The sequence below is a fragment of the Corvus moneduloides genome, chromosome Z (assembly GCF_009650955.1).
Source record: "Corvus moneduloides isolate bCorMon1 chromosome Z, bCorMon1.pri, whole genome shotgun sequence".
Taxonomy (NCBI): domain Eukaryota; kingdom Metazoa; phylum Chordata; class Aves; order Passeriformes; family Corvidae; genus Corvus; species Corvus moneduloides.
This window is the reverse complement of record NC_045511.1, coordinates 26,265,425-26,282,207: the sequence shown is the minus strand read 5'-3', so window position 1 is coordinate 26,282,207 and position 16,783 is coordinate 26,265,425. Positions and strand designations below refer to the sequence as shown.

At 54.9% G+C, this 16,783-nt stretch overlaps 1 protein-coding gene across 1 annotated transcript; it reads left to right on the top strand.

Moving 5' to 3' along the window:
- Positions 1–1,299: 1,299 nt before the first annotated feature.
- LOC116437773 (cell wall adhesin EAP1-like) lies at positions 1,300–15,715 on the top strand. Its single transcript, XM_032095937.1, has 9 exons — positions 1,300–1,318; positions 1,950–1,975; positions 3,824–3,946; positions 5,793–5,915; positions 7,728–7,850; positions 9,697–9,819; positions 11,666–11,788; positions 13,635–13,757; positions 15,605–15,715. The coding sequence occupies exons 1-9, from the start codon at positions 1,300–1,302 to the stop codon at positions 15,713–15,715; spliced, it is 894 nt and encodes a 297-aa protein (XP_031951828.1).
- Positions 15,716–16,783: the final 1,068 nt, after the last annotated feature.

The following is a 16,783-nucleotide window of genomic DNA, read 5'->3' as shown; positions in this document are numbered from 1 at the left end:
GCCAGTAAGTGCCAGTTCTGGTTGGTGCTGTCTTTAGAGGAAATCCGAGCTGCAAGTTTCTGAGCGGCCAGCACTTGCTGGTGGTGGCCGAGGATGCTGAGTGCTGGAGTCGTGCCAGGACCTAGGGATTCCCCCCAGCCAGTGAGAGCTGGAACATGGCCTTTGACCTGTCATGTTTAGGCCCCAGCTTGCTGGGATTCCAAGAGGGGCAAACGTGAATCATGAAGGCTCCCCTGTCCCCAGAGGAGGGAGTGGTCAAAGGACACCGCTCTCAGCCTTGCCAGACACGTAGGGGACACGGTGGCCTGGAGAGACGTGTCCCACTCCACAGGCTGGCCAGGTAGCTGCTGGCACAAAAGCTGTTGATGTGAGCACACAAGTCCTTTGGGGTGGTTTGTCGACAGGAGCTTCTTGGGTGGGCCTACCTGGGAGTATTTCAGAGACGCACTGGGGACGGGGAGCTGCTGCTTGAAGTCAGGGACTTTGGTGCCTTTGTTGCCAGGTTGTTCTTTCGCCTCTTCAGGCAGAGCAGTCAGGAGCAGAGCTGACAGGGGCTCTGAGTGCGCCTGTGGTTTTGCTTGTGATAAGCTGCAAAGAGATGGTTGTGTTGTCCATGGACCTGTGTGAGGCCACTCTTCTCCCGTGTGGCATAAGAAAGAAAGTGCGCAGTTGGGAACCCTTCTTCCGTGGCAGAAGTCAGAGGCTGCCATGTTTCTGCAGCTACTTTCTGTTGTGAAGTCCGCTTTTAAAACTCCATTTGAAAACTGCATTGGAGCTTTGAGCTGGGCCAAAGCTGCAGCGCTACGAGTGCTGACTGGTAGGGCAAAGAACAGGAAGGAGATCTTGAAGTTCTGGCTGCTGTATTTGAAGTCCAATGTGCAACTTTGTGCCTGGGGAGCTGCATGGGAGAAAAGGAGCCAGGGGTGCCGGTCCACAGTAGCTGAACAGGAGCCAGGGGTGCCGGTCCACAGTAGCTGAACGTGAGCCAGCGTGTGCCCAGGTGGCCAGGAAGGCCAAGGGCGTCCTGGCCTGTGTCAGCAATAGTGGGGCAGCAGGAGCGGGGCAGTGACCGTCCCCCTGTGCTGGGCACCGGTGAGGCCGCAGCTCGAGTGCTGGGTCCGGTTCTGGGCCCCTGTGAAGAAGCAAGGACCTTGAGGGGCTGCAGCGTGTGCAGAGAAGGGCAAGGGAGCTGGGGAAGGGTGTGGAGCCCAAGTCCCATGAGGAGGTGCTGAGGCAGCTTTAGGCTGGAGAAAGGGAGGCTCCTGAGGGACCTTGAACCAGACTTCCCTAAATGCCTACATGACAGTGCTCGCCACAAGTGCCGTTGCATCCCGTGCCAAGCATCCCCTCCCTGCACCCAAGGGCTTTAGACAGTGCAGCAGGTGACACTTTTGTCTTTTGGTCTCTTGGTTTGTGTGTTTGCTAGGAGGAGAAGCCCTGTTTATTTTCTCTTTCTCCAGCAAGCAAAGGTGCTTTTGCTCAACCTTTCCTGCCCTTTTCCAGCACTGGGAGAGATTCTGATCCAGTTTTAGTTCTCCATGTCTGCAGCAGCAGTAGCAAAGGCATCGCTGTGGAATACCTGCTTTTGCATTTCAGAGCTGTGGAAGACTAAAAGCCGGGTTTTGCAGAGAGAACGTTGCTTGCTGAGAGTAGCCAGGGTGGAATATCTAGTTCAGAGCAATATGCAGTACTGTTGAATTAGCCCATTTTACTTTAGTTGGAGGCACTTGGAATGCCATTGCTATCCAAGGTTATGATTGCTCCTTAGTAGAGCTGGTTGTAGAGCTGAAGAGAGATGAGGTTAGAAATGATAGGTAACTGCCTGTCCCTCACGCTACAACCTGTCCACAGAGCACAGAACCAACTGCAGGCTCTCCTCTGGCTCCCTCTGCTCCTGGAGAAGAGGCTGAAAAGGAGCAAAATGTCCTGAACTCTCCAGCCGTGGTCAGACAGCGAACCTGAACGTCGTGAGCCAGTAAGTGCCAGTTCTGGTTGGTGCTGTCTTTAGAGGAAATCCGAGCTGCAAGTTTCTGAGCGGCCAGCACTTGCTGGTGGTGGCCGAGGATGCTGAGTGCTGGAGTCGTGCCAGGACCTAGGGATTCCCCCCAGCCAGTGAGAGCTGGAACATGGCCTTTGACCTGTCATGTTTAGGCCCCAGCTTGCTGGGATTCCAAGAGGGGCAAACGTGAATCATGAAGGCTCCCCTGTCCCCAGAGGAGGGAGTGGTCAAAGGACACCGCTCTCAGCCTTGCCAGACACGTAGGGGACACGGTGGCCTGGAGAGACGTGTCCCACTCCACAGGCTGGCCAGGTAGCTGCTGGCACAAAAGCTGTTGATGTGAGCACACAAGTCCTTTGGGGTGGTTTGTCGACAGGAGCTTCTTGGGTGGGCCTACCTGGGAGTATTTCAGAGACGCACTGGGGACGGGGAGCTGCTGCTTGAAGTCAGGGACTTTGGTGCCTTTGTTGCCAGGTTGTTCTTTCGCCTCTTCAGGCAGAGCAGTCAGGAGCAGAGCTGACAGGGGCTCTGAGTGCGCCTGTGGTTTTGCTTGTGATAAGCTGCAAAGAGATGGTTGTGTTGTCCATGGAGCCTGTGTGAGGCCACTCTTCTCCCGTGTGGCAAAAGAAAGAAAGTGCGCAGTTGGGAACCCTTCTTCCGTGGCAGAAGTCAGAGGCTGCCATGTTTCTGCAGCTACTTTCTGTTGTGAAGTCCGCTTTTAAAACTCCATTTGAAAACTGCATTGGAGCTTTGAGCTGGGCCAAAGCTGCAGCGCTACGAGTGCTGACTGGTAGGGCAAAGAACAGGAAGGAGATCTTGAAGTTCTGGCTGCTGTATTTGAAGTCCAATGTGCAACTTTGTGCCTGGGGAGCTGCATGGGAGAAAAGGAGCCAGGGGTGCCGGTCCACAGTAGCTGAACAGGAGCCAGGGGTGCCGGTCCACAGTAGCTGAACGTGAGCCAGCGTGTGCCCAGGTGGCCAGGAAGGCCAAGGGCATGCTGGCCTGTGTCAGCAATAGTGGGGCAGCAGGAGCGGGGCAGTGACCGTCCCCCTGTGCTGGGCACCGGTGAGGCCGCAGCTCGAGTGCTGGGTCCGGTTCTGGGCCCCTGTGAAGAAGCAAGGACCTTGAGGGGCTGCAGCGTGTGCAGAGAAGGGCAAGGGAGCTGGGGAAGGGTGTGGAGCCCAAGTCCCATGAGGAGGTGCTGAGGCAGCTTTAGGCTGGAGAAAGGGAGGCTCCTGAGGGACCTTGAACCAGACTTCCCTAAATGCCTACATGACAGTGCTCGCCACAAGTGCCGTTGCATCCCGTGCCAAGCATCCCCTGCCTGCACCCAAGGGCTTTAGACAGTGCAGCAGGTGACACTTTTGTCTTTTGGTCTCTTGGTTTGTGTGTTTGCTAGGAGGAGAAGCCCTGTTTATTTTCTCTTTCTCCAGCAAGCAAAGGTGCTTTTGCTCAACCTTTCCTGCCCTTTTCCAGCACTGGGAGAGATTCTGATCCAGTTTTAGTTCTCCATGTCTGCAGCAGCAGTAGCAAAGGCATCGCTGTGGAATACCTGCTTTTGCATTTCAGAGCTGTGGAAGACTAAAAGCCGGGTTTTGCAGAGAGAACGTTGCTTGCTGAGAGTAGCCAGGGTGGAATATCTAGTTCAGAGCAATATGCAGTACTGTTGAATTAGCCCATTTTACTTTAGTTGGAGGCACTTGGAATGCCATTGCTATCCAAGGTTATGATTGCTCCTTAGTAGAGCTGGTTGTAGAGCTGAAGAGAGATAAGGTTAGAAATGATAGGTAACTGCCTGTCCCTCACGCTACAACCTGTCCACAGAGCACAGAACCAACTGCAGGCTCTCCTCTGGCTCCCTCTGCTCCTGGAGAAGAGGCTGAAAAGGAGCAAAATGTCCTGAACTCTCCAGCCGTGGTCAGACACGAACCTGAACGTCGTGAGCCAGTAAGTGCCAGTTCTGGTTGGTGCTGTCTTTAGAGGAAATCCGAGCTGCAAGTTTCTGAGCGGCCAGCACTTGCTGGTGGTGGCCGAGGATGCTGAGTGCTGGAGTCGTGCCAGGACCTAGGGATTCCCCCCAGCCAGTGAGAGCTGGAACATGGCCTTTGACCTGTCATGTTTAGGCCCCAGCTTGCTGGGATTCCAAGAGGGGCAAACGTGAATCATGAAGGCTCCCCTGTCCCCAGAGGAGGGAGTGGTCAAAGGACACCGCTCTCAGCCTTGCCAGACACGTAGGGGACACGGTGGCCTGGAGAGACGTGTCCCACTCCACAGGCTGGCCAGGTAGCTGCTGGCACAAAAGCTGTTGATGTGAGCACACAAGTCCTTTGGGGTGGTTTGTCGACAGGAGCTTCTTGGGTGGGCCTACCTGGGAGTATTTCAGAGACGCACTGGGGACGGGGAGCTGCTGCTTGAAGTCAGGGACTTTGGTGCCTTTGTTGCCAGGTTGTTCTTTCGCCTCTTCAGGCAGAGCAGTCAGGAGCAGAGCTGACAGGGGCTCTGAGTGCGCCTGTGGTTTTGCTTGTGATAAGCTGCAAAGAGATGGTTGTGTTGTCCATGGAGCTGTGTGAGGCCACTCTTCTCCCGTGTGGCAAAAGAAAGAAAGTGCGCAGTTGGGAACCCTTCTTCCGTGGCAGAAGTCAGAGGCTGCCATGTTTCTGCAGCTACTTTCTGTTGTGAAGTCCGCTTTTAAAACTCCATTTGAAAACTGCATTGGAGCTTTGAGCTGGGCCAAAGCTGCAGCGCTACGAGTGCTGACTGGTAGGGCAAAGAACAGGAAGGAGATCTTGAAGTTCTGGCTGCTGTATTTGAAGTCCAATGTGCAACTTTGTGCCTGGGGAGCTGCATGGGAGAAAAGGAGCCAGGGGTGCCGGTCCACAGTAGCTGAACAGGAGCCAGGGGTGCCGGTCCACAGTAGCTGAACGTGAGCCAGCGTGTGCCCAGGTGGCCAGGAAGGCCAAGGGCGTCCTGGCCTGTGTCAGCAATAGTGGGGCAGCAGGAGCGGGGCAGTGACCGTCCCCCTGTGCTGGGCACCGGTGAGGCCGCAGCTCGAGTGCTGGGTCCGGTTCTGGGCCCCTGTGAAGAAGCAAGGCCTTGAGGGGCTGCAGCGTGTGCAGAGAAGGGCAAGGGAGCTGGGGAAGGGTGTGGAGCCCAAGTCCCATGAGGAGGTGCTGAGGCAGCTTTAGGCTGGAGAAAGGGAGGCTCCTGAGGGACCTTGAACCAGACTTCCCTAAATGCCTACATGACAGTGCTCGCCACAAGTGCCGTTGCATCCCGTGCCAAGCATCCCCTCCCTGCACCCAAGGGCTTTAGACAGTGCAGCAGGTGACACTTTTGTCTTTTGGTCTCTTGGTTTGTGTGTTTGCTAGGAGGAGAAGCCCTGTTTATTTTCTCTTTCTCCAGCAAGCAAAGGTGCTTTTGCTCAACCTTTCCTGCCCTTTTCCAGCACTGGGAGAGATTCTGATCCAGTTTTAGTTCTCCATGTCTGCAGCAGCAGTAGCAAAGGCATCGCTGTGGAATACCTGCTTTTGCATTTCAGAGCTGTGGAAGACTAAAAGCCGGGTTTTGCAGAGAGAACGTTGCTTGCTGAGAGTAGCCAGGGTGGAATATCTAGTTCAGAGCAATATGCAGTACTGTTGAATTAGCCCATTTTACTTTAGTTGGAGGCACTTGGAATGCCATTGCTATCCAAGGTTATGATTGCTCCTTAGTAGAGCTGGTTGTAGAGCTGAAGAGAGATGAGGTTAGAAATGATAGGTAACTGCCTGTCCCTCACGCTACAACCTGTCCACAGAGCACAGAACCAACTGCAGGCTCTCCTCTGGCTCCCTCTGCTCCTGGAGAAGAGGCTGAAAAGGAGCAAAATGTCCTGAACTCTCCAGCCGTGGTCAGACGCGAACCTGAACGTCGTGAGCCAGTAAGTGCCAGTTCTGGTTGGTGCTGTCTTTAGAGGAAATCCGAGCTGCAAGTTTCTGAGCGGCCAGCACTTGCTGGTGGTGGCCGAGGATGCTGAGTGCTGGAGTCGTGCCAGGACCTAGGGATTCCCCCCAGCCAGTGAGAGCTGGAACATGGCCTTTGACCTGTCATGTTTAGGCCCCAGCTTGCTGGGATTCCAAGAGGGGCAAACGTGAATCATGAAGGCTCCCCTGTCCCCAGAGGAGGGAGTGGTCAAAGGACACCGCTCTCAGCCTTGCCAGACACGTAGGGGACACGGTGGCCTGGAGAGACGTGTCCCACTCCACAGGCTGGCCAGGTAGCTGCTGGCACAAAAGCTGTTGATGTGAGCACACAAGTCCTTTGGGGTGGTTTGTCGACAGGAGCTTCTTGGGTGGGCCTACCTGGGAGTATTTCAGAGACGCACTGGGGACGGGGAGCTGCTGCTTGAAGTCAGGGACTTTGGTGCCTTTGTTGCCAGGTTGTTCTTTCGCCTCTTCAGGCAGAGCAGTCAGGAGCAGAGCTGACAGGGGCTCTGAGTGCGCCTGTGGTTTTGCTTGTGATAAGCTGCAAAGAGATGGTTGTGTTGTCCATGGACCTGTGTGAGGCCACTCTTCTCCCGTGTGGCAAAAGAAAGAAAGTGCGCAGTTGGGAACCCTTCTTCCGTGGCAGAAGTCAGAGGCTGCCATGTTTCTGCAGCTACTTTCTGTTGTGAAGTCCGCTTTTAAAACTCCATTTGAAAACTGCATTGGAGCTTTGAGCTGGGCCAAAGCTGCAGCGCTACGAGTGCTGACTGGTAGGGCAAAGAACAGGAAGGAGATCTTGAAGTTCTGGCTGCTGTATTTGAAGTCCAATGTGCAACTTTGTGCCTGGGGAGCTGCATGGGAGAAAAGGAGCCAGGGGTGCCGGTCCACAGTAGCTGAACGTGAGCCAGCGTGTGCCCAGGTGGCCAGGAAGGCCAAGGGCATGCTGGCCTGTGTCAGCAATAGTGGGGCAGCAGGAGCGGGGCAGTGACCGTCCCCCTGTGCTGGGCACCGGTGAGGCCGCAGCTCGAGTGCTGGGTCCGGTTCTGGGCCCCTGTGAAGAAGCAAGGCCTTGAGGGGCTGCAGCGTGTGCAGAGAAGGGCAAGGGAGCTGGGGAAGGGTGTGGAGCCCAAGTCCCATGAGGAGGTGCTGAGGCAGCTTTAGGCTGGAGAAAGGGAGGCTCCTGAGGGACCTTGAACCAGACTTCCCTAAATGCCTACATGACAGTGCTCGCCACAAGTGCCGTTGCATCCCGTGCCAAGCATCCCCTGCCTGCACCCAAGGGCTTTAGACAGTGCAGCAGGTGACACTTTTGTCTTTTGGTCTCTTGGTTTGTGTGTTTGCTAGGAGGAGAAGCCCTGTTTATTTTCTCTTTCTCCAGCAAGCAAAGGTGCTTTTGCTCAACCTTTCCTGCCCTTTTCCAGCACTGGGAGAGATTCTGATCCAGTTTTAGTTCTCCATGTCTGCAGCAGCAGTAGCAAAGGCATCGCTGTGGAATACCTGCTTTTGCATTTCAGAGCTGTGGAAGACTAAAAGCCGGGTTTTGCAGAGAGAACGTTGCTTGCTGAGAGTAGCCAGGGTGGAATATCTAGTTCAGAGCAATATGCAGTACTGTTGAATTAGCCCATTTTACTTTAGTTGGAGGCACTTGGAATGCCATTGCTATCCAAGGTTATGATTGCTCCTTAGTAGAGCTGGTTGTAGAGCTGAAGAGAGATAAGGTTAGAAATGATAGGTAACTGCCTGTCCCTCACGCTACAACCTGTCCACAGAGCACAGAACCAACTGCAGGCTCTCCTCTGGCTCCCTCTGCTCCTGGAGAAGAGGCTGAAAAGGAGCAAAATGTCCTGAACTCTCCAGCCGTGGTCAGACACGAACCTGAACGTCGTGAGCCAGTAAGTGCCAGTTCTGGTTGGTGCTGTCTTTAGAGGAAATCCGAGCTGCAAGTTTCTGAGCGGCCAGCACTTGCTGGTGGTGGCCGAGGATGCTGAGTGCTGGAGTCGTGCCAGGACCTAGGGATTCCCCCCAGCCAGTGAGAGCTGGAACATGGCCTTTGACCTGTCATGTTTAGGCCCCAGCTTGCTGGGATTCCAAGAGGGGCAAACGTGAATCATGAAGGCTCCCCTGTCCCCAGAGGAGGGAGTGGTCAAAGGACACCGCTCTCAGCCTTGCCAGACACGTAGGGGACACGGTGGCCTGGAGAGACGTGTCCCACTCCACAGGCTGGCCAGGTAGCTGCTGGCACAAAAGCTGTTGATGTGAGCACACAAGTCCTTTGGGGTGGTTTGTCGACAGGAGCTTCTTGGGTGGGCCTACCTGGGAGTATTTCAGAGACGCACTGGGGATGGGGAGCTGCTGCTTGAAGTCAGGGACTTTGGTGCCTTTGTTGCCAGGTTGTTCTTTCGCCTCTTCAGGCAGAGCAGTCAGGAGCAGAGCTGACAGGGGCTCTGAGTGCGCCTGTGGTTTTGCTTGTGATAAGCTGCAAAGAGATGGTTGTGTTGTCCATGGACCTGTGTGAGGCCACTCTTCTCCCGTGTGGCAAAAGAAAGAAAGTGCGCAGTTGGGAACCCTTCTTCCGTGGCAGAAGTCAGAGGCTGCCATGTTTCTGCAGCTACTTTCTGTTGTGAAGTCCGCTTTTAAAACTCCATTTGAAAACTGCATTGGAGCTTTGAGCTGGGCCAAAGCTGCAGCGCTACGAGTGCTGACTGGTAGGGCAAAGAACAGGAAGGAGATCTTGAAGTTCTGGCTGCTGTATTTGAAGTCCAATGTGCAACTTTGTGCCTGGGGAGCTGCATGGGAGAAAAGGAGCCAGGGGTGCCGGTCCACAGTAGCTGAACGTGAGCCAGGGGTGCCGGTCCACAGTAGCTGAACGTGAGCCAGCGTGTGCCCAGGTGGCCAGGAAGGCCAAGGGCATGCTGGCCTGTGTCAGCAATAGTGGGGCAGCAGGAGCGGGGCAGTGACCGTCCCCCTGTGCTGGGCACCGGTGAGGCCGCAGCTCGAGTGCTGGGTCCGGTTCTGGGCCCCTGTGAAGAAGCAAGGCCTTGAGGGGCTGCAGCGTGTGCAGAGAAGGGCAAGGGAGCTGGGGAAGGGTGTGGAGCCCAAGTCCCATGAGGAGGTGCTGAGGCAGCTTTAGGCTGGAGAAAGGGAGGCTCCTGAGGGACCTTGAACCAGACTTCCCTAAATGCCTACATGACAGTGCTCGCCACAAGTGCCGTTGCATCCCGTGCCAAGCATCCCCTCCCTGCACCCAAGGGCTTTAGACAGTGCAGCAGGTGACACTTTTGTCTTTTGGTCTCTTGGTTTGTGTGTTTGCTAGGAGGAGAAGCCCTGTTTATTTTCTCTTTCTCCAGCAAGCAAAGGTGCTTTTGCTCAACCTTTCCTGCCCTTTTCCAGCACTGGGAGAGATTCTGATCCAGTTTTAGTTCTCCATGTCTGCAGCAGCAGTAGCAAAGGCATCGCTGTGGAATACCTGCTTTTGCATTTCAGAGCTGTGGAAGACTAAAAGCCGGGTTTTGCAGAGAGAACGTTGCTTGCTGAGAGTAGCCAGGGTGGAATATCTAGTTCAGAGCAATATGCAGTACTGTTGAATTAGCCCATTTTACTTTAGTTGGAGGCACTTGGAATGCCATTGCTATCCAAGGTTATGATTGCTCCTTAGTAGAGCTGGTTGTAGAGCTGAAGAGAGATAAGGTTAGAAATGATAGGTAACTGCCTGTCCCTCACGCTACAACCTGTCCACAGAGCACAGAACCAACTGCAGGCTCTCCTCTGGCTCCCTCTGCTCCTGGAGAAGAGGCTGAAAAGGAGCAAAATGTCCTGAACTCTCCAGCCGTGGTCAGACGCGAACCTGAACGTCGTGAGCCAGTAAGTGCCAGTTCTGGTTGGTGCTGTCTTTAGAGGAAATCCGAGCTGCAAGTTTCTGAGCGGCCAGCACTTGCTGGTGGTGGCCGAGGATGCTGAGTGCTGGAGTCGTGCCAGGACCTAGGGATTCCCCCCAGCCAGTGAGAGCTGGAACATGGCCTTTGACCTGTCATGTTTAGGCCCCAGCTTGCTGGGATTCCAAGAGGGGCAAACGTGAATCATGAAGGCTCCCCTGTCCCCAGAGGAGGGAGTGGTCAAAGGACACCGCTCTCAGCCTTGCCAGACACGTAGGGGACACGGTGGCCTGGAGAGACGTGTCCCACTCCACAGGCTGGCCAGGTAGCTGCTGGCACAAAAGCTGTTGATGTGAGCACACAAGTCCTTTGGGGTGGTTTGTCGACAGGAGCTTCTTGGGTGGGCCTACCTGGGAGTATTTCAGAGACGCACTGGGGACGGGGAGCTGCTGCTTGAAGTCAGGGACTTTGGTGCCTTTGTTGCCAGGTTGTTCTTTCGCCTCTTCAGGCAGAGCAGTCAGGAGCAGAGCTGACAGGGGCTCTGAGTGCGCCTGTGGTTTTGCTTGTGATAAGCTGCAAAGAGATGGTTGTGTTGTCCATGGACCTGTGTGAGGCCACTCTTCTCCCGTGTGGCATAAGAAAGAAAGTGCGCAGTTGGGAACCCTTCTTCCGTGGCAGAAGTCAGAGGCTGCCATGTTTCTGCAGCTACTTTCTGTTGTGAAGTCCGCTTTTAAAACTCCATTTGAAAACTGCATTGGAGCTTTGAGCTGGGCCAAAGCTGCAGCGCTACGAGTGCTGACTGGTAGGGCAAAGAACAGGAAGGAGATCTTGAAGTTCTGGCTGCTGTATTTGAAGTCCAATGTGCAACTTTGTGCCTGGGGAGCTGCATGGGAGAAAAGGAGCCAGGGGTGCCGGTCCACAGTAGCTGAACAGGAGCCAGGGGTGCCGGTCCACAGTAGCTGAACGTGAGCCAGCGTGTGCCCAGGTGGCCAGGAAGGCCAAGGGCGTCCTGGCCTGTGTCAGCAATAGTGGGGCAGCAGGAGCGGGGCAGTGACCGTCCCCCTGTGCTGGGCACCGGTGAGGCCGCAGCTCGAGTGCTGGGTCCGGTTCTGGGCCCCTGTGAAGAAGCAAGACCTTGAGGGGCTGCAGCGTGTGCAGAGAAGGGCAAGGGAGCTGGGGAAGGGTGTGGAGCCCAAGTCCCATGAGGAGGTGCTGAGGCAGCTTTAGGCTGGAGAAAGGGAGGCTCCTGAGGGACCTTGAACCAGACTTCCCTAAATGCCTACATGACAGTGCTCGCCACAAGTGCCGTTGCATCCCGTGCCAAGCATCCCCTCCCTGCACCCAAGGGCTTTAGACAGTGCAGCAGGTGACACTTTTGTCTTTTGGTCTCTTGGTTTGTGTGTTTGCTAGGAGGAGAAGCCCTGTTTATTTTCTCTTTCTCCAGCAAGCAAAGGTGCTTTTGCTCAACCTTTCCTGCCCTTTTCCAGCACTGGGAGAGATTCTGATCCAGTTTTAGTTCTCCATGTCTGCAGCAGCAGTAGCAAAGGCATCGCTGTGGAATACCTGCTTTTGCATTTCAGAGCTGTGGAAGACTAAAAGCCGGGTTTTGCAGAGAGAACGTTGCTTGCTGAGAGTAGCCAGGGTGGAATATCTAGTTCAGAGCAATATGCAGTACTGTTGAATTAGCCCATTTTACTTTAGTTGGAGGCACTTGGAATGCCATTGCTATCCAAGGTTATGATTGCTCCTTAGTAGAGCTGGTTGTAGAGCTGAAGAGAGATGAGGTTAGAAATGATAGGTAACTGCCTGTCCCTCACGCTACAACCTGTCCACAGAGCACAGAACCAACTGCAGGCTCTCCTCTGGCTCCCTCTGCTCCTGGAGAAGAGGCTGAAAAGGAGCAAAATGTCCTGAACTCTCCAGCCGTGGTCAGACGCGAACCTGAACGTCGTGAGCCAGTAAGTGCCAGTTCTGGTTGGTGCTGTCTTTAGAGGAAATCCGAGCTGCAAGTTTCTGAGCGGCCAGCACTTGCTGGTGGTGGCCGAGGATGCTGAGTGCTGGAGTCGTGCCAGGACCTAGGGATTCCCCCCAGCCAGTGAGAGCTGGAACATGGCCTTTGACCTGTCATGTTTAGGCCCCAGCTTGCTGGGATTCCAAGAGGGGCAAACGTGAATCATGAAGGCTCCCCTGTCCCCAGAGGAGGGAGTGGTCAAAGGACACCGCTCTCAGCCTTGCCAGACACGTAGGGGACACGGTGGCCTGGAGAGACGTGTCCCACTCCACAGGCTGGCCAGGTAGCTGCTGGCACAAAAGCTGTTGATGTGAGCACACAAGTCCTTTGGGGTGGTTTGTCGACAGGAGCTTCTTGGGTGGGCCTACCTGGGAGTATTTCAGAGACGCACTGGGGACGGGGAGCTGCTGCTTGAAGTCAGGGACTTTGGTGCCTTTGTTGCCAGGTTGTTCTTTCGCCTCTTCAGGCAGAGCAGTCAGGAGCAGAGCTGACAGGGGCTCTGAGTGCGCCTGTGGTTTTGCTTGTGATAAGCTGCAAAGAGATGGTTGTGTTGTCCATGGACCTGTGTGAGGCCACTCTTCTCCCGTGTGGCAAAAGAAAGAAAGTGCGCAGTTGGGAACCCTTCTTCCGTGGCAGAAGTCAGAGGCTGCCATGTTTCTGCAGCTACTTTCTGTTGTGAAGTCCGCTTTTAAAACTCCATTTGAAAACTGCATTGGAGCTTTGAGCTGGGCCAAAGCTGCAGCGCTACGAGTGCTGACTGGTAGGGCAAAGAACAGGAAGGAGATCTTGAAGTTCTGGCTGCTGTATTTGAAGTCCAATGTGCAACTTTGTGCCTGGGGAGCTGCATGGGAGAAAAGGAGCCAGGGGTGCCGGTCCACAGTAGCTGAACAGGAGCCAGGGGTGCCGGTCCACAGTAGCTGAACGTGAGCCAGCGTGTGCCCAGGTGGCCAGGAAGGCCAAGGGCGTCCTGGCCTGTGTCAGCAATAGTGGGGCAGCAGGAGCGGGGCAGTGACCGTCCCCCTGTGCTGGGCACCGGTGAGGCCGCAGCTCGAGTGCTGGGTCCGGTTCTGGGCCCCTGTGAAGAAGCAAGACCTTGAGGGGCTGCAGCGTGTGCAGAGAAGGGCAAGGGAGCTGGGGAAGGGTGTGGAGCCCAAGTCCCATGAGGAGGTGCTGAGGCAGCTTTAGGCTGGAGAAAGGGAGGCTCCTGAGGGACCTTGAACCAGACTTCCCTAAATGCCTACATGACAGTGCTCGCCACAAGTGCCGTTGCATCCCGTGCCAAGCATCCCCTCCCTGCACCCAAGGGCTTTAGACAGTGCAGCAGGTGACACTTTTGTCTTTTGGTCTCTTGGTTTGTGTGTTTGCTAGGAGGAGAAGCCCTGTTTATTTTCTCTTTCTCCAGCAAGCAAAGGTGCTTTTGCTCAACCTTTCCTGCCCTTTTCCAGCACTGGGAGAGATTCTGATCCAGTTTTAGTTCTCCATGTCTGCAGCAGCAGTAGCAAAGGCATCGCTGTGGAATACCTGCTTTTGCATTTCAGAGCTGTGGAAGACTAAAAGCCGGGTTTTGCAGAGAGAACGTTGCTTGCTGAGAGTAGCCAGGGTGGAATATCTAGTTCAGAGCAATATGCAGTACTGTTGAATTAGCCCATTTTACTTTAGTTGGAGGCACTTGGAATGCCATTGCTATCCAAGGTTATGATTGCTCCTTAGTAGAGCTGGTTGTAGAGCTGAAGAGAGATAAGGTTAGAAATGATAGGTAACTGCCTGTCCCTCACGCTACAACCTGTCCACAGAGCACAGAACCAACTGCAGGCTCTCCTCTGGCTCCCTCTGCTCCTGGAGAAGAGGCTGAAAAGGAGCAAAATGTCCTGAACTCTCCAGCCGTGGTCAGACGCGAACCTGAACGTCGTGAGCCAGTAAGTGCCAGTTCTGGTTGGTGCTGTCTTTAGAGGAAATCCGAGCTGCAAGTTTCTGAGCGGCCAGCACTTGCTGGTGGTGGCCGAGGATGCTGAGTGCTGGAGTCGTGCCAGGACCTAGGGATTCCCCCCAGCCAGTGAGAGCTGGAACATGGCCTTTGACCTGTCATGTTTAGGCCCCAGCTTGCTGGGATTCCAAGAGGGGCAAACGTGAATCATGAAGGCTCCCCTGTCCCCAGAGGAGGGAGTGGTCAAAGGACACCGCTCTCAGCCTTGCCAGACACGTAGGGGACACGGTGGCCTGGAGAGACGTGTCCCACTCCACAGGCTGGCCAGGTAGCTGCTGGCACAAAAGCTGTTGATGTGAGCACACAAGTCCTTTGGGGTGGTTTGTCGACAGGAGCTTCTTGGGTGGGCCTACCTGGGAGTATTTCAGAGACGCACTGGGGACGGGGAGCTGCTGCTTGAAGTCAGGGACTTTGGTGCCTTTGTTGCCAGGTTGTTCTTTCGCCTCTTCAGGCAGAGCAGTCAGGAGCAGAGCTGACAGGGGCTCTGAGTGCGCCTGTGGTTTTGCTTGTGATAAGCTGCAAAGAGATGGTTGTGTTGTCCATGGAGCTGTGTGAGGCCACTCTTCTCCCGTGTGGCAAAAGAAAGAAAGTGCGCAGTTGGGAACCCTTCTTCCGCGGCAGAAGTCAGAAGCTGCCATGTTTCTGCAGCTACTTTCTGTTGTGAAGTCCGCTTTTAAAACTCCATTTGAAAACTGCATTGGAGCTTTGAGCTGGGCCAAAGCTGCAGCGCTACGAGTGCTGACTGGTAGGGCAAAGAACAGGAAGGAGATCTTGAAGTTCTGGCTGCTGTATTTGAAGTCCAATGTGCAACTTTGTGCCTGGGGAGCTGCATGGGAGAAAAGGAGCCAGGGGTGCCGGTCCACAGTAGCTGAACAGGAGCCAGGGGTGCCGGTCCACAGTAGCTGAACGTGAGCCAGCGTGTGCCCAGGTGGCCAGGAAGGCCAAGGGCGTCCTGGCCTGTGTCAGCAATAGTGGGGCAGCAGGAGCGGGGCAGTGACCGTCCCCCTGTGCTGGGCACCGGTGAGGCCGCAGCTCGAGTGCTGGGTCCGGTTCTGGGCCCCTGTGAAGAAGCAAGGACCTTGAGGGGCTGCAGCGTGTGCAGAGAAGGGCAAGGGAGCTGGGGAAGGGTGTGGAGCCCAAGTCCCATGAGGAGGTGCTGAGGCAGCTTTAGGCTGGAGAAAGGGAGGCTCCTGAGGGACCTTGAACCAGACTTCCCTAAATGCCTACATGACAGTGCTCGCCACAAGTGCCGTTGCATCCCGTGCCAAGCATCCCCTGCCTGCACCCAAGGGCTTTAGACAGTGCAGCAGGTGACACTTTTGTCTTTTGGTCTCTTGGTTTGTGTGTTTGCTAGGAGGAGAAGCCCTGTTTATTTTCTCTTTCTCCAGCAAGCAAAGGTGCTTTTGCTCAACCTTTCCTGCCCTTTTCCAGCACTGGGAGAGATTCTGATCCAGTTTTAGTTCTCCATGTCTGCAGCAGCAGTAGCAAAGGCATCGCTGTGGAATACCTGCTTTTGCATTTCAGAGCTGTGGAAGACTAAAAGCCGGGTTTTGCAGAGAGAACGTTGCTTGCTGAGAGTAGCCAGGGTGGAATATCTAGTTCAGAGCAATATGCAGTACTGTTGAATTAGCCCATTTTACTTTAGTTGGAGGCACTTGGAATGCCATTGCTATCCAAGGTTATGATTGCTCCTTAGTAGAGCTGGTTGTAGAGCTGAAGAGAGATAAGGTTAGAAATGATAGGTAACTGCCTGTCCCTCACGCTACAACCTGTCCACAGAGCACAGAACCAACTGCAGGCTCTCCTCTGGCTCCCTCTGCTCCTGGAGAAGAGGCTGAAAAGGAGCAAAATGTCCTGAACTCTCCAGCCGTGGTCAGACAGCGAACCTGAACGTCGTGAGCCAGTAAGTGCCAGTTCTGGTTGGTGCTGTCTTTAGAGGAAATCCGAGCTGCAAGTTTCTGAGCGGCCAGCACTTGCTGGTGGTGGCCAAGGATGCTGAGTGCTGGAGTCGTGCCAGGACCTAGGGATTCCCCCCAGCCAGTGAGAGCTGGAACATGGCCTTTGACCTGTCATGTTTAGGCCCCAGCTTGCTGGGATTCCAAGAGGGGCAAACGTGAATCATGAAGGCTCCCCTGTCCCCAGAGGAGGGAGTGGTCAAAGGACACCGCTCTCAGCCTTGCCAGACACGTAGGGGACACGGTGGCCTGGAGAGACGTGTCCCACTCCACAGGCTGGCCAGGTAGCTGCTGGCACAAAAGCTGTTGATGTGAGCACACAAGTCCTTTGGGGTGGTTTGTCGACAGGAGCTTCTTGGGTGGGCCTACCTGGGAGTATTTCAGAGACGCACTGGGGACGGGGAGCTGCTGCTTGAAGTCAGGGACTTTGGTGCCTTTGTTGCCAGGTTGTTCTTTCGCCTCTTCAGGCAGAGCAGTCAGGAGCAGAGCTGACAGGGGCTCTGAGTGCGCCTGTGGTTTTGCTTGTGATAAGCTGCAAAGAGATGGTTGTGTTGTCCATGGAGCTGTGTGAGGCCACTCTTCTCCCGTGTGGCATAAGAAAGAAAGTGCGCAGTTGGGAACCCTTCTTCCGTGGCAGAAGTCAGAGGCTGCCATGTTTCTGCAGCTACTTTCTGTTGTGAAGTCCGCTTTTAAAACTCCATTTGAAAACTGCATTGGAGCTTTGAGCTGGGCCAAAGCTGCAGCGCTACGAGTGCTGACTGGTAGGGCAAAGAACAGGAAGGAGATCTTGAAGTTCTGGCTGCTGTATTTGAAGTCCAATGTGCAACTTTGTGCCTGGGGAGCTGCATGGGAGAAAAGGAGCCAGGGGTGCCGGTCCACAGTAGCTGAACAGGAGCCAGGGGTGCCGGTCCACAGTAGCTGAACGTGAGCCAGCGTGTGCCCAGGTGGCCAGGAAGGCCAAGGGCAGTCCTGGCCTGTGTCAGCAATAGTGGGGCAGCAGGAG

What these genes read in the sequence shown, in the direction of transcription:
- LOC116437773 (XM_032095937.1), top strand. An exon ending in AACCTGAACGTCGTGAGCCA is followed by an intron (nt 1,976 to 3,823) that starts GTAAGTGCCAGT and finishes ACCTGTCCACAG; the next exon opens with AGCACAGAACCAACTGCAGG. An exon ending in AACCTGAACGTCGTGAGCCA is followed by an intron (nt 5,916 to 7,727) that starts GTAAGTGCCAGT and finishes ACCTGTCCACAG; the next exon opens with AGCACAGAACCAACTGCAGG.